We start from the raw sequence: 17,475 nt of genomic DNA on the forward strand, positions 1-17,475 counted from the left end.
GGGAGGGGGCGTGGCGGTAGCCACGCCGCCTCCCATAGACTTGCATTGAGGGGTCGTGGCGTGACGTCACAAGCCCGCACTCGGAACTAAATGTACTGAACGCTGGGCCAGTGGAGTACCCCTTTAATGGACACCGTTTTGGGATGCTAGCAGCTGTTAAACTGTACACGGAAGGCGGTCGCAGTCCCAACGGTGTATTGTATTAACCCCCTCTTTCCTGCCCAAAATAAACTAGTTTGGTTGAGATTTTGACATGTGGTTGCGCGCGCGAGGAAACATCGTATCGACTTGTTCCTGGTCTAAGAACAGGGAACAATATCCAAATAGCGACCGTAAGGGATGAACCGCAGCGTACTGTTTCCGGAATGTTGGATGAACAAGTTGCCACAGACTTTACCATAATGCCGTGGTCTCCATATTTGCAGAACTACAACTCTCAGCATACCCCGACTGCGGTCGTAATTTTGCAACTGGCTGGCGACGACTGCCGTTAAGCGGGCTCGGCGGCACGTTTTCATAGATAGATCGGCCGGAGAATGATAGTCCCTGCAGCTCAGCAGTTGCTGGACTCGGGCATAAGGTGGCGCCACCACCTGTCTACGTGATCTAACTTTTCTTTAAGCACTTTGTTCCCCACCCCCACCCCCGCCGCTTCTGTTCCTTTACAGAATTATAGCTAGTATTTCAGATCATCTTTTGATAGTACAAAGTGTATTATGTTGTACATTGTTTAAGATATATAAAAAAAGAAACATGTAAATCTTAAGTCTTGATGAATATATAAGTAATTTGCTAAATATTTTCTTTCTCCCCACAGAGGTACTAATAAAACTCTAAAAGAACAAATCAATGTCTTGTGAGCTTCGTTTTTCCTTTTGCTCAGCCGGAGGCCGTGATTGTGACGTCACGGTCACGCCCCCTCTATTCATATCTATGGGCTGACACGCCCCCTCCCATAGACATAAATGGAGGGGGCGTGGCAGTGACATCACGACCACTGCCACAGGAACCCAGCGTTTGTTTAGAACGCTGGGTCCTGCGGGAGATCGCGGGGAGCCTCAGCAGCGGGCCCCCTGCGATCAGACATCTTATCTCCTATCCTTTGGATAGGGGATAAGATGTCTAGCAGCGGAGTACCCCTTTAAGGTTGTATTCAGACACACCGGATCTGCTGCACCAGATCACTTTACAACTTTAAATCCACAGTGTACACATCCTAAAGCAGTGATCTTCACTGTGGCCCTCCAGCTGTTGGAAATCTTCAACTAACAGCGTGCCTGGACATCCTTTGTCATTTGTTGGTGCAGAAGCCTTTGTTGGTGATGACAGCGCCAAGACACCTCTTGTATGGAGAAACCAGTTTTATGCATTGATCTGGGGGGATTTTGGCCCATTCTTCCATAAACATTCTTCAAATCATGAAGGTTCTGCGGGCCTCTTCTATGAATCATTATCTTCAGTTCTTTCCATAGATTTTCAGTGGGATATAAGTCAGGTGATCGACCGGCCTATTCTAGCAGATTGATTTTCTTTTAAGCCAGTTGGTAGATGGCAGCAGATGTTTGTGTTTAGATGGGTAAATTTACCCATTCATCCTTCCTTTGATGATGCAACGTTTGCCAGAACAGTTTGCTGAAAAGTCACCCCACACCATGAACACCACTTCTAAACCTCACTGTTAATGTTTTTAGGGTGATGTGCAGGGCTGTTTCTCCTTCAAACATGGTGTATTATGACACCAAACAGTTCCATTATACTCTCTAGAGATGAGCGAACTTACAGTAAATTTGATACGAACTTCTCGGCTCAGCAGTTGATGACTTTTCCTGCATAAATTAGTTCAGTTTCAGGTGTTCCCGTGGGCTGGAAAAGGTGGATACAGTCCTAGGAGACTCTTTCCTAGGACTGTATCCACCTTTTCCAGCCCACCGGAGCACCTGAAAGCTGAACTAATTTATGCAGGATAAGTCATCAACTGCCGAGCCGAGAAGTTTGTGACGAATCAAATTTACTGTAAGTTCGCTCATCTCTAATACTCTCATCTGACAGCACTATATTCTTCCAGTATTTCAATGTTATACAAGCCACAACTTGCTTATTATTCACTTTACACTTCTGTATTATGGCCCCAATAGAGCTCACTGGAACATTCAGAAACTTAGAAATGTGCCTGTAACCAACTCTATTATGTTTTATAACAATTATGTTGTGAAGGTCTGGAGACTGCTCTTTGCTTTCACCCGTCATGAGATGTGTCTTGTGTGACTCCTTGGCAATGAGAACTTTTTGTAGCCATCAGTTGGGACTGAACCAGCTGATATTAAAGGGGTAGTCCAGTGGTGAAAAACTTATCCCCTATCCTAAGGATATGGGATAAGTTTGAGATCGCGGGGGGTCCGACCGCTGGGGCCCCCTGCGATCTCTCTGTACGGGGGCCAGGCTCTCCGGCCAGATAGCGGGTGTCGACCTCCGCACGAAGTGGCAGCCGACACGCCCCCTCAATACATCTCAATGGCAGAGCCGGAGATTGCCGAAGGCAGCGCTTCGGCTCTGCCATAGAGTTGTATTGAGGGGGCGTGTCGGCCGCCACTTCGTGCGGATGTCGACACACCCCCTTCCCGCGCGCTGTCGGGGCTCCGTACAGGAGATCACAGGGGGCCCCAGCGGTCAGACCCCCCACAATCTCAAACTTATCCCCTATCCTTAGGATAGAGGATAAGTTGTTCACCACTGGACTACTCCTTTAATTTGCACTAACAAGAAGCTGGATTGCTTATTAATTTTTGAGATTTCAGCTGTTGTCTTGGCTTTCCATGCCTTTTTGTGTTCACTCTGTGTGTTCACTTTTATTTTTTATTCTTCCTTTTGTTACCAACATCAGGTGAAAATTTCATATGAAAAATCATATCAAAAGTCAGACTATTCCACCCTGAAACAGAACAGTCCACCCATACTGAAATTGTGTATTTTAGGCTGTGTTCACACGGGGCATTTAATAAAGTGGTACTGATGCTAATTACTGCCTCAACTGTACTGCTATTGTGCTATATATTGCATTAAAAGTTGCACAATTTTACTGTGGTAATTAGTGATAATGCTACTTAAATGCTCTGTGTGAACACACACATATATATACACACACACACACACACACAGTGATTCCTCAACATACAATGATCTTTTCTGGACATTGTAACCTGAAACCAGACTCAACATACAATGCTACGACAGTTCAGATCTGTGAAACGTGGCAAGGGCCGGAAGAACTGACCAATCAGAATGGGCGTTCACTGGTAAAACCCCTGTATTACTGAAGTGCATGCACTGACTGGTGTCTGGTAGCGCCCCCCCTACAGTACAGGGAGGTATTACATGTTCTGTACTACTCTTTACTTGTATTACTGAAGTGTATGCACTGACTGGTGTCTGGTAGCGCCCCATACAGTACAGGGAGGTATTACATGTTCTGTACTACTCTTTACCTGTATTCCTGAAGTGTATGCACTGACTGGTGTCTGGTAGCTCCCCCTACAGTACAGGGAGGTATTACATGTTCTGTACTACTCTTTACCTGTATTACTGAAGTGTATGCACTGACTGGTGTCTGGTAGCGCCCCCTACAGTACAGGGAGGTATTACATGTTCTGTACTCTTTACCTGTACCAGGGTTAGCTGCTCCTTTTGGAGACCAGGTGCGGGTGGCTCCATGTTACTCTTTTATGACATTGGGGGAGATTTATCAAAACCTGTCCAGAGGAAAAGTTGCTCATGGCAACCAATCAGCACGCTTCTTTCATTTTTAACGAGATTTCTGCAAAATGAAAGAAGCTGTTTGGTTGCTATGGGCAACTGGGTGATTTTTTCCTTTGCACTGAGTTTTGAAAAATCTCCCCATTGTGTACTGTACAGGACCCTGAAGAAGCTCCTGTCCTCTATATACACAGTGATTACAGCTCCCAGCAGATCTTTCTTACTTTTATATGTAAGGATTTGCTTTATCTATATTAGTTATCTACTTATTTTTCTTTCATCCTCACTTTTTCCTATTTTTGGATGACAATTTGGTGGCTTCAAAACATATCACCAGGTTTCTGTAGAGTTATAATCTCAACATACAATGGTCTCAACATACAATATTATTTGGTTCCAGGACAACCATTGTAACTTGAGGGACGTGTGTGTGTGTGTGTGTGTATGTAATATATATATATATATATATATATATATATATATATATATATATACACACACACACACACATTTTATATATAATTTATGTAGCATAACAAACCACAAATCAATGCCGACCTCCATCCCAGGTCAGAGTCAATGTGTAAATATCCACTAGAAGAGGACAATGGGTTTTTGTTCATTTATTTTTTTAATAATTTCATTTGTATAACAATCAACTCACAAATAAAGTAATCCATAAGTCAAAGTTATATACAGCCCTCACCTGAGACAGCTACAGCTCAGAAGTGACCTCTCATAGTATTATATCAGAACTGTTGTTAGGATCAGTCCTGACCAGTATTATAGACAATTCTGCATTGTGTTGTTCTTCTGTTAGTCATCCTGGAAATGTATTCATTTTGTATTCCTGGCCATACACAATTTCAACATGGATTGGACTGTAGACTCTACTGACAAGGAAAATGTTAGTGTATTGAGTTGTTCTGCCTGGAAATATATTTTTTGGAAACTTTTTATATTTTTTGTCTCTTTCAGGAAACAACACAGACAGGTCAGGGGGAGTGTTATGTCTTTATCATTAGATGGGCCCGGGAATAACAATCTGCAGAAGAAGACATCGGACAGAGACTTTGGATAGTGTCTTAAAGGAGAATTCCAGCCAAAATTATCATGGGAGGTCTGACTGCTGGGACCCCCTCCCATCTCCGGAACAGGACCCGGCTTTTAGTGAGGAGTGTGTATAGTCTACAGGTAGACGGCATGCAGTTCGTTCATTTCTATGGGAGCCCCGATGATGTCCCATTGCTGTACTCTGGTGTCTTTGCCGCTCTAATGGAAATGAATGGAGCGTGTGCCGTCAACTGCACACTCTTCACTGAGTGACAGGTCCTGTCCAGAGATCATGGCTGTCCCAGCAGTTGGATTACCCCCGCGATCAGCTACTTATCCTGTGGATAGGGGAGAAGTTCATTTTGGCTGGATTTCTCCTTAAAGGGGTTCTCCACCATATGGTGATTTTAGTACATACCTGGCAGACAGTAATGGACATGCTTAGGAAGGATCTGCGCTTGTCTTGGGGCTAAATGGCTATGTTGTGAGATTATCATGACACTGTGGCTAGCTATCTGTAAACTGGTATTTCCTGTTTTAGTTTTCTTTTTTTGACTACAAATCCCATAATTCAATTTTCCTCCCTCCCACACATCAGCCACCCCACCCATTGAAACATAAATGAGCTGCATCCATTCAAAAGACCTGTGATTTTCAATGAGGGTGCCTACAGCTGTTGCAGATTGATCTCTCTCCCACCAAGCGATCGCTCCACCCATTGAGGCAGACAGGCTCCCTGTCATCAGCTGACTAGTGATGTCAGGTCTCAGCCGCATTGCAAGCTGGGAAAATTCTGAGACAGCAGTCATTTTGTATGCTGTTAAAAATAAATATTCGGGTGAAAATCACAGAAGAATTGTGAGAAAACCGTCACACACAGGTACAGACACTATATTATGAACTACACTAACTTTACAGCTCCTGTAGCATCGTCCTGGAATACCCCTTTAACCCCTTAAGGACCGAGGATTTTTCAGTTTTTGCATTTTTGTTTTTTTCTCCTTGCCTTTTAAAAAAAAAAAAAATCCATATGAGGCTTATTTTTCGCACCACCAATTCTACTTTGTAACGACATCAGACATTTTGCCCAAAAATCTACGGCAAAACGGGAAAAAAAAAATCCTTGTGAGACAAAATTGAAAAAAAAATGCAGTTTTGTAACTTTTGGGGGCTTCCGTTTCTGCACAGTACATTTTTCGGTAAAAATGACACCTTATCATTATTCTGTAGGTCCATACAGTTAAAATGTTCCCCTACTTATATAGGTTTGATTTTGTCGCACTTCTGGAAAAAATCATAACTACATGCAGGAAAATTTATACGTCTGACCCCCTATAACTTTTAGATTTTTCCGTGTATGGGGCGGTATGAGGGCTCATTTTTTGTGCCGTGATCTGACGTTTTTAGCGGTGCCATTTTTGCATTGATAGGACTTATTGATCACTTTTTAATGATATAAAAAGTGACCAAAAATGCACTATTTTGCACTTTGGAATTTTTTTGCGCGTACGCCATTGACCGTGCAGATTAACGATATATTTTTATAATTCGGACATTTCCGCACACTGCGATACCATATGTTTATTTTCATTTACACTTTTTTTTTTTTTTTTTTTATGGGAAAAGGGGGGTGATTCAAACTTTTAAAAGGGTGTTATCTTTATAACACTGCACACACTGATCTTTATCATTGATCAATGGTTTCTCATAGGAAACCAGTGATCGATGATTCTGCCGCTTGACTGCTCATGCCTGGATCTCAGGCACTGAGCAGTCATTCGGCGATCGGACAGCGAGGAGGCAGGTAGGGACCCTCCAGCTGTCCTGTAAGCTGTTCGGGATGCCGCGATTTCGCCGCGGCTATCCCGAACAGGCCACTGAGCTAACCGGCATACTTTCACTTTAGACACGGCGTTCAACTTTGAATGCCGCGTCTAAAGGGTTAATAGCGGTACGTCATGTGTCCTTAAGGGGTTAAAGAGTACCTGTCACCAAATAAACTTTTCTAAACTAACTCAGGCTATGTTTCCTAACACCCCTCCTCACATTAAAGTAAACATTTCAGAGTTTTAAAAAGCTGTGTATCTTACCTTAATCTTGCTCACATAGTGCAACCTCACAGCAGGAGAAAGTGGGCGTTTCCCAGCAGGCATGACATCACTGAAGCCTGCTGGGGGACCACTTCTGCCCTCATATCATTGCAGTGCTGTGATGAATAGAAGACCTTAGGCGCTGTGCACTTCCTGAGTTTGGTCTACTGCTTGGCCAGGAGGAGACCAAACTCACTGTATTAATTGTGGCAAGGAACAGAACAGAGCCACCAAGGGGCCGTTTTTTTTTTTTTTTTTTTTATCCAATTGTATTTTAAACATTCATGTTGATAATTTTAAAAGCAAGTGAATGGGGAAAGTGTCTGCTAATTACACAAGGAACACTATATTAAAAATTTTATTTGGTGACAGGTACTCTTTAAGGCACTACCCCGAAGGATCTGTAGGCACACATCTGTCCTAAGGCTCATTGTGCAGATTCTAATTCCTGGTCCCATCTTATGATAAAGAAGACATAATTCCCCTGAAGAAGCTAACTTTAGCTGGAGTTCCCCTTTAAATACTGTGCAGCTCATGTTGACCCGATCATTCACAACCTCTTATAAGATACAAGTGCCTGTAAAAGTATTGACTTTTATGATCCTGCTGTAGGGTCATGGTCATCTGTAGAGATAAGCGAACTTACAGTAAATTCGATACGTCACAAACCTCTCGGCTCGGCAGTTGACTTATCCTGCATAAATTAGTTCAGCTTTCAGGTGCTCCGGTGGGCTGGAAAAGGGGGATATAATCCTAGGAAAGAGTCTCCTAGGACTGTATCCACCTTTTCCAGCCCACCGGAGCACCTGAAAGCTGAACTAATTTATGCAGGATAAGTCTGGAGGCACCCAGGTTGGGAAAACTCTGGACTACATACATGGCTTGTTTTAAATTCTTTAAAATTAAGTGCTACAGATTCAGAAACTGTGCAGAGCAGGATAGGTTTTCTATGGGGATTTTCTCCTAATCTGGACAGTTCCTAAAATGGACAGAGGTGTCAGCAGAGAGCACTGTGGTCAGACAGAAAGGAAATTCAAAAGGAAAATAACTTCCTGTGGAGCATACTGCAGCTGATAAGTACTGGAAGGATTAAGATTTTTAAATAGAAGTCATTTACAAATCTCTTTAAATCAACTTGTGCCAGAAAGTTAAAGAAAAATGTTATCCAAAATGTTTTCCAGTGGAGTACAAAGAAATGTTAAATGTATAAAAAAAAAATTTATATCCATCCCAAAAATTAAGAATATTGATGCTGGATGGAAGAAATTTTACCGTACGATATTTGTGTTCCCATCTCATATCAACATTCACGTATTGTACCCGCTGTCATCGATAAAAAGGGTCGCTTTATTGTGGGATTAACCATACCTCACCCCAATGATGCTTGTTATTACAATTCCTTCTGTGTTAGGGATCGGTGGTCTCCCAACGTTGGCCCTTCAGCTGTTGCTAAACTACAACTCCCAGCATGCCCAGACAGCCAACGGCTGTCTGGGCATGCTGGGAGTTGTAGTTTTGCAACAGCTGAAGGGCCAACGTTTGGAGTCCACTATTGTAGACTAGCCTATAATACTTGGACTGGTTATCGATGTGCCTGACCAGGTCTGGACTCTTTTATTCCTGATGGGTTACGTCCTCGCTCATCACGGGTTAAGAGCAGCAGACATAGTCGTTCAGCTTCTGAGGCTTTCTGTCGTGGACGGAAGACGGCGGAGCGGAGGAGTCTGCAAGGTTGTGGTCCAGGAACCTGTGCAGCTGAGCCCTCAGGTTCTCTATATGTTTACACTTAAGGACCAAGATGGCGTCCAGCTTCCTCACATATTCCGGAAAATCCTGCAGACAAGATGAAGAGGGGAGACATTATTTTAAGGGTCGTTCCAAGATAAAACATTCATGGTCTGATCACTGGGATTGAACCTCCACCGACTGACTGCAATGTCCCTTTATTGTTCACTAGAGCCCTAAAAACCTACATGAATAGGAAGTCAATTACACAATCATTGGCCTATGATTAAGGGTGTTTAATCCCCAAAACACGTCAGACAGCTTGTTGGATTTTTATGAAGATTTAATAAAGATGATGATGCAATCCTCAAGCGCTGGGTACATGTTTCTTCTATGGTTGGTTTGATGGGGTTGCAGCATTCTCGCATATCTCGGGAGCTTGCCGACGGTGGATTTGGCGAGCTGGATTTGTCTTCCTTTTCTATCTAATGCTATCAATCTTGGAAAAACTCAGGTCTAAAATTAATTTTTCTTAACCCCTTTAAAACCCAAAGATTACATTTTTCTTTTTGCTGATCAGATGGGTTCAGCTTTTGTGCCCATTCATTGTAAGATATGTTTTAAAGGGGTACTCCGGCGAAAAACATGTCATCCCCGAAGGATAGGGAATAAGATGTCTGATCGCAGAGGTCCCACTGCGCCCCCTCCATTAATGTCTATGGGAGGGGGCCTGACGGGGAGGGAGGGGATGAGAGTTTTATCATTTAAGGACGCAGGGTTTTTCAGTTTTTGCATTTTCATTTTTTCTTCATCACCTTCAAAAAATCATAACCTTTTCAATTTTGCACCTAAAATTCCATATGATGGCTTATTTTTTGCGGCATCAATTCTACTTTGCAGTGACATTAGGCATTTTACCAAAATATTCATGGCAAAACGGAAAAAAAATTAATTGTGCGACAAAATTGAAGAAAAAATACCATTTTGTAAATTTTGGGGGCTTCCGTTTCTACACAGTGCATTTTTCGGTAAAAATTACACCTTATTATTATTCTGTAGGTCCATACGGTTAAAATGATACCCTACTTATATAGGTTGGATTTTGTATTACTTCTTAAAAAAAAAAAATAAATAAATAACTACATGCAGGAAAATTTATACGTTTAAAATTGTCATCTTCTGACCCCTATAACTTATTTTTCTGCGTATGGGGCTGGTATGAGGGCTCATTTTTTGCGCCGTGATCTGAAGTTTTTATTGGTACCATTTTTATATTGATTAGACTTTTTAATTGATTTAAATACGCTATTTTAAACTTTGAAAATTTTTTGCGTGTACGTCATTGACCGTGCGGTTTAATTAACATTATATTTTTATAGTTTGGACATTTCCACACGCGGCGATACCACATATGTTTATTTTTATTTACACTTTTTTTTTTTTTTATGGGAAAAGGGGGGTGATTCTTACTTTTATTAGGGAAGGGGTTAAATGATCTTTAACTTTTTTTTTTTTACACTTTTTTTTCCTGCAGTGTTATGTCCTCCCAGACCTGGACTAAAGCATACGCCAACTCCTGGACAGTCTGTGGTGCAACGTGGTGTTGGTGGATGGAGCGAGACATGATGTCCCTGATGTGCTCAATCGGAATCAGGTCTGGGGAACGAGCGGCCCAGTCCATAGCATCAATGCCTTCCTCTTGCAGGAACTGCTGACACACTCCAGCCACATGAGGTCTAGCATTGTCTTGCATTTGGAGGAACCCAGGGCCAACCGCACCAGCATATGGTCTCACAAGGTGTCTGAGGATCTCCTCTCGGCTACCTCTGGCAAGCACATGGAGGGCTGTGCAGCCCCCCCAAAGAAATGGCACCCCACACCATTACTGACCCACCGCCAAACCGGTCATACTGGAGGATGTTGCAGGCAACAGAACGTTCTCCACAGCGTCTCCAGACTCTGTCACATGTGCTCATTGTGAACCTGCTTTCATCTGTGAAGAGCACAGGGCGCCAGTGGCGAATTTGCCAATCTTGGTGTTCTCTGACAGATGCCAAATGTCCTGCACGGTGTTGGGCTGCAAGCACAACCCCCACCTGTGGAGGTCAGGCCCTCATACCACCCTCATGGAGTCTGTTTCTGACCGTTTTAGTGGACACATGCACATTTGAGGCCTGCTGGAGGTCATTTTGCAGGGCTCTGCTAGTGCCCCTCCTTGCACAAAGGCGGAGGTAGCGGTCCTGCTGCTGGGTTGTTGGCCTCCTCCACGTCTCCTGATATACTGGCCTGTTTCCTGGTAGTGCCTCCATGCTCTAGACACTGCAAACCTTCTTGCCACAGCTCGCATTGATGTGCCATCCTGGATGAGCTGCACTACCTGAGCCACCTGTGTGTTGAAGATTCCGTCTTATGCTACCACTATGAAAGCACTGCCAGCATTCAAAAGTGACCAAAACATCAGTCGGGAAGCATAGGAATGGAGAATTGGTCTGTGGTCGCCACCTGCAGAACCACTGCTTTACTGGGGGTGTCTTACTAATTGCCTATAATTTCCACCTGTTGTCTGTTCCATTTGCACAACAGTATGTGAAATTGATTGTCAATCAGTGTTCTTCCTGAGTGGACAGTGTGATTTCACAGAAGTGTCATTGACTTGGAGTTACATTGTGTTGTTTAAGTGTTCCCTTTATTTTTTTGAGCAGTGTATATGAGGGGAAGTGTTTACTTTCACTTTAGACGCGGTGATCAGCAATAACCCCTTAGACGCGGCGATCAAAGTTGATGTCTGGCATTAGACAAGGGTCCAGGCGTCATAGCAGGGGAGCGGGACGAGGGCGTACAGGTACACCCTTGGTTGGTCCCCAAGGTGTTAATGAGCAAAGGCAGTGAGAAATTCAGATTTTGCTAAGAGGCTACACAAGCTAAATGTAAGTATTACATCTCACCACAGGGCTCCATCAGTTCAGACTGTTTTATACTGCTCTATAATGCTTTCCATGCTGCTGCTATGTACAAAGACATAGAAGAGCAGTAGCTTCTCTTCTGTGTTTGTGAATTGTAAGGCTATGTTCACAGGGCGTCATTTTTCTGGAATGTCCCACGCCGTATGTTAAACAATGGCAAGAAATAGTGCTACTCCTCATGTACAGAACACACGGCAACGTATCCCAAATAGTTACCGTATTTACTAGAGTATAAGCGGAGTTTTTCAGCACGATTTTTCGTGCTGAAAACGCCCCCCTCGGCTTATACTCGAGTGAACTCACCGCCTATCAATCCCTTCATCAGTGGTCTTCAACCTGCGGACCTCCAGATGTTGCAAAACTACAACTCCCAGCATGCCCGGTTGAAGACCACTGCGGCCTTCGTCATCATCCAGCCCCCCCCTTTTTGTTTTGTACTCATCTCCCCTCGGCGGGAAGATAGGGTGAGCTGGTCCGGGCCATCTATGCTGCAGGGACCGTCCAGTGGGGATGGTTAGTCGTTGCGGAGTGTCCATTTTCACTGGTCGGGGGCCTCTTCTCCGCGCCCGGCCCCGGAGTAGTGACGTTGCTTTGACGACGACGTTCATGCGCAACGTCCCTGTGCATCGTCGTCAAGGCAACGTCACTAGTCCGGGCCCGAAGTGCGGAGAAGAGGCCCCCTGGTGAAAATGGACACTCCGCAACGACTAACCATCCCCACCGGACGGTCCCTGCAGCATAGATGACGAAGGCCGCAGTGGTCTTCAACCTGCAGACCTCCAGAGGTTTCAAAACTACAACAACCAGCATGCCCGGACAGCCACCAGGAGTTGTAGTTTTGCAACATCTGGAGGTCCGCAGGTTGAAGACCACTGATGAAGGGATTGACAGGCGGTGATGATGAAGGGGGGAGGATGATGGGGGTCTGAATGATTACATGGGGGATGATGTATTTCCCACCCTAGGCTTGTAGTCCAGTCAATAACTTTTCCTGGGTTTTTGGGGTAAAATTAGGGGCCTCGGCTTATATTCGGGTCAGCTTATACTCGAGTATATACGGTACCTGAAACAGGTATGCTATGAATACAAGCTATGAAGAAAGCGCTCACCGAGCTGGACGTGTGATTCAGCAGCATTTCCTCCAGTGAGCTCAGAGCCGACACCTCATTTAACTGTTTGCAATGTGCTTGAATGACAGCATGCCTGCAAAAAAAACAAAGCATGAAAGTAAAAGGGGTACTCCGGTGGAAATTTTTTTCCCCCAAATCAACTGGTGCTAGAAAGTTAAACAGATTTGTAAATTACATCTACATGAAAATCTTAATCCTTCCAGTATTTATCAGCTGCTGTATTCTCCAGAGGAAGTTGAGTAGTTCTTTCCAGTCTGACCACAGTGCTAACTGCTGCCACCTCTTTCCATGTTAGGAACTAGGGATGTCCTGATACCATTTTTTTTTTAAGACCGAGTACCGATACTCTAATTCTAGTACTCGCCAATACCAAGTACGAGTACTTTTGTTATAAAGGGAATCTGACCCCAGGGTGACCCGGTTTCTGGCGCTGCTTACCGTATGATATGTGGGTCCTTGTTGTGTACAATGGAGGCGGCTGCTGTAGTATGAGCCAAGATTTCTCTCTTCTCCATTGGACAGAACAGGCCGATGACCACATGATGAGCAGCGGTAGAAACCGGGTCACCTGACCTATCTACATATAAATTCAAGTTAGTGCAGGTGACTCTGCTGTAAGATTGTCTTTAATAGTAGGTAGTATCCCCTTGCAGACATTAGCAGCAGCCCCCTGGCAGTCATTAGTAGCAGCCCCCCTTTAGACAGTGGGCCCCCTTTTAAACAGCAGCAGGGCCCCCCCCCCTTATTAGACAGCAGCAGGCACCCCCCTATTAGACAGAAGCAGCACCCCCCCTTAAGGCAGCAGCAGGCCCCCCCCCCTTTTTTTGTCTTGTCCACAGTGCTCTCTGCTGACACCTGATGTCCAAATCAGGAACTGTCCAGAACAGGAGAAAATCCTCATAGCAAACCTATGCTGCTCTGGACAATTCCTGACACGGACAGAGGTGTCAGCAGAGAGCACTGTGGACAAGACAAAAAAAAAACAAATTAAAAAAGAATAGAATTTCCTCTGTAGCATACAGCTGCTTATAAGTACTGGAAGAGTAAAAAAATGTTTTAATAGAAGTCATTTACAAATCTGATTAACTTTCTGGCACCAGTTGATTTAAAAAAAGATGTTTTCCACCGGAGTACCCCTTTAAGGGGCACCCAGATTTTTTTTTTCAGGCAGATATTCCGCTGTGCAAAAGGGTCCTTACAGGATGATGGCTACTTTGCATAAAGCGTTGTTTCCCAATCAGGGTGCATCCAGGTGTTGCGAAACTACAACTCCCAGCATGCCCGGACAGCCAAAGGCTGTCCGGGCATGCTGGGAGCTGTAGTTTCGCAAAACAGATTGAGACACCCTGGTTGGGAAACACTGGCATAGAAGATGCCTAGAAATCCAACGTAACCCCTCCTATATATTTATAACCATTATCTTTACTTACTGAGCCTTTTCAAGAATCTTCACATGTTGACTTGTCAAATGAGAAGACTGTAAAGGGCTACTTGAGGTTAGTGTTCTTGGGCTTCGCTCATCTCTTATAAGGGCACAATTTGGTATCTCCTTGGCACCGCAGTGGCTAAATATACAGTTCATAAGTTTATTTTTAAGGTGTTCCAGCTCGCCGTCTCTTAAGGGAAGCTTGAAGGAGTCTTCAGAGCATTGGGGATCCAAGTCCAACCCACCGGGACCAGGACTAACATTGGTCGGTGAGGAGTTTACGACATTCTTGCAGTCACGGTCTTTGGCGGCTTCAACTTCGCCTTCTGACGGCTTCCTACCGAATACCAGTATTGGAGATTGGATTCCATTCATTTTGATATCTGAACCGCTGTCCTCGGTATCCGCGTCATATAAATGGCTAACCTGGTCCCTAAATCTAGGATGAGGAAAGTCTAAAAAGGAATCGCTGATGCTGTAGGAGTCATTGTTCCCTGAGGTTGGTATCTGTCCTGTGTAGCCAAGTCTAGCCAAACCGGAATGTATCGGGAACGGTGGAGAACCAGACTTGGACTCACAGCTGCTGTCCGTGAACCAGTCCTTGTCTTTGTGTACGGAGTTCTCCATAAATAAGCTCTCATTATATCGAAGCATTTTCTTGACCAAGTCTGATAGGTTCTTCTCGACAGACTGATCCTTGATGTGAGAGCCAACACCCAAGTCTGGACTATCTGACTCAACATGGACTCCAGAAAGTTCTGGTGGCTCAAGGTTACGCGTAGACTCCAGTGACCAGTTGTCCTTCAACAAAGACACGGTGAGGGGAGCCATCACTGCCGACTCGCATGAGGTATTGGCAACGGGGCTTCTTCTTTCAAGTAATGTGGGTCCTGTTGCTGGAGAGCCAGTTATGGGCACACTTCTACACCTTTCTTGTAAAGGACTAAAGTCACTACCTGACAAAGGTGAATCTTTTATGATCTTTTTGGGGTTTTCTAGGTCTTCCTGAGAAGAATATGGCTTTTCTGGTGTACTGTTGATATTGGACGAGCTTCGAGTGTTGGTGGACTCTTCTTCAGAGCTCCATCTAGCGTGGTTATCATTTTCCACTCTCTTTCTGTCTGATGGTACGCAACCGCATTTACCGTTTGGGGCATTTTTGTTCTCCTTCGATTCAGACACAAGATAGTGTGCTCCCTTCCTGATGTCTGAGCTTGGTGAACCCTGGTGAAGGAAAAAGGAAAGCCTTTCTCGGACCAACTCTTCCTTTCTCCCTTTCTTTTGGTTGGATGTGAAGGAAAAGGAGTCTTCGCTAAAGTCGCTGTCATCGGGATCTTCGAGCGGAGTTGCTTCACGTTGGGATGTGGAGCTTCTGACGTGACCCACCGTGATCTCTTGAGGCTTATACTGGTCCAATATCCTCTCGAGTGGTTGATAGTGAAGTTTCTGGAGAAGAATGGGAGGGTGCTGGATCTGCTCGTGATAGCATCTCAAGTGTTCTTCTCTTTCTTTCTGCTGCGGAAGACCCCCATATACACCCACCTTTCTTCCAGTGGGGTCATCACAAGCATCCCACAGTCTTGTGTTCTTATCTGTAAACATCTCGCTTCTGGAGACTATTAGCTTCTGTACTGGCTGCACAGCTTGGACTCTCTGTAATGGCCGCCGTCCACAATCTTCTTTAGCTTCGTTGCCCGTCTCTGGCTTAATATTGGGGGGATTCCTGGGTGTAGGGATCTTATCCTGACTTTCGCTCTTCTTTCTGCTGCTCTTTAATGTGCCTTTGACAGGACTGGTATGAGTAAGCCAGGTTTGGGTCGGACAGCCTCGGCTCCCTGTATTTTGCTTTGTGCAGATTTTGGGAGTGGACGATAAGGGGACATTGGATGGATGGAAAACCGATGGACAGGACTTGTGCTTGACGATGGTAGGGGAGGAGTTTGATTGCCCAAGTTTCACTTTTTTCGGAGATATTTTTTCGCCCAAAACAGATGGTGAATTCTGACCACGTTTGGGAGACTGGCATGGAGCAGTTCTGCCCCGACCGGTGCAAGATGTAGGGCACTTCATTCCTTTTTTTAGCTCCTTCACTCTAGAAAACAACATGCATATATTTTAGCTGGCATTACCTATACTATAAACATTTTGCCTAAATACAAACTGTGTGATATATCTTTTAAAACAGTGGGAACCTCCAGCTGATGGTAGTTGTAGTTTTGCAAAAGTTGGAGGTCCACACTTTGAGACCCCCCTGCTTTAGAACATAGGTATTAACTAGTGCCCCCCCCCCCCCCCCCCAGATGTTGCAAAACTTCCAACTCCCAGCATGCCCGACAGCCAGTAGCTGCAGCCAATGTCTGTCTGGGCATGTCCAGGCATGATGGGAGTTAAAGTTTTGCGACATCTGGAGGTCCACCAGTTTGAGACCCCCGTTTTAAAGTGACATCTTGATCGTTCAGCCCTTTTTCTATCTGTTTCTCCTTTACTGTCAGTTACCTAAGATGACAAGGTTGCAGGATCAGACTAGGGTTTGTTTGCAGTCAGTTACCACGGAGACACACTGCATAGGTGCCATAGACACAAAAGAGATATATAACCAAGATTATTTGCTTAAGATGCTTTGTTGCAGGCGAAATTTTAAGTTCAGCCAAATTTTCTGAAAAATTGTATTTTTGGTCGGGTGCACGGTGCAGTTTTGCCATAAAATCTAGGCATTCTGCAAAATTCTTATACTCTACAATGAATTGCCATTGACTTTCATGTATAAAAAAAACCACTTTTATATATGTCTACTTCTTAACTGTAAAGCAAAACAAATAAAAAGAGAAAAGGTGCACTCACCAGGAAATTTCGTAGTGGGCTGCAGGTGTTTGTGGTTCCACTGCTGCTGTTCCATCATAGCCACCCGGTGTATATGGACTGAATGTCAATAAAGAACCCACCAAAAAATTTCCTGGTGTGTGCACAGTTTCTCTTCTATTCGTTTTGCTTTGTGGACATTACGTGTATGCACCCCAGTGAAAAAAAGGAAGGCTTTGTTCACTCCCAAGTTGTTCTTTAAAGGGGTACTCCGGCCCTAAGACATCTTATCCCCTATCCAAAAGGATAGGGCATAAAATGTCTAACCGCGGGGGTCCTGCCTCTGGGGACCCCCGCAATCTTGCGATGCAAGATTGCGGGGTTCCCCAGAGGCGGGACCCCTGCGGTCAGACATCTTATCCCCTATCCTTTGGATAGGGGATAAGATGTCTTAGGGTCAGAGTACCCCTTTAAAGTATACACTAGCCACTAGACACTAGTATACAGTACATACTTCTTAACTGTCTCACAGCCTATCA

At 44.5% G+C, this 17,475-nt stretch overlaps 1 protein-coding gene across 1 annotated transcript in view; it reads right to left on the reverse strand.

Annotated features, from left to right (window-relative positions):
* Nucleotides 1-8,416: 8,416 nt before the first annotated feature.
* Nucleotides 8,417-17,475, reverse strand: part of KIF24 (kinesin family member 24) — a gene marked incomplete at its 5' end in the record, with an annotated part of 46,179 nt that continues 37,120 nt past the window's right edge. The window contains 3 exon segments of the mRNA XM_056546748.1: nucleotides 8,417-8,726; nucleotides 12,691-12,784; nucleotides 14,142-16,229. Of these exon segments, the coding sequence (XP_056402723.1) occupies nucleotides 8,544-8,726; nucleotides 12,691-12,784; nucleotides 14,142-16,229 (2,365 nt within the window). The 3' untranslated portion in view covers nucleotides 8,417-8,543.

The sequence above is a fragment of the Hyla sarda genome, chromosome 1 (assembly GCF_029499605.1).
Source record: "Hyla sarda isolate aHylSar1 chromosome 1, aHylSar1.hap1, whole genome shotgun sequence".
Taxonomy (NCBI): domain Eukaryota; kingdom Metazoa; phylum Chordata; class Amphibia; order Anura; family Hylidae; genus Hyla; species Hyla sarda.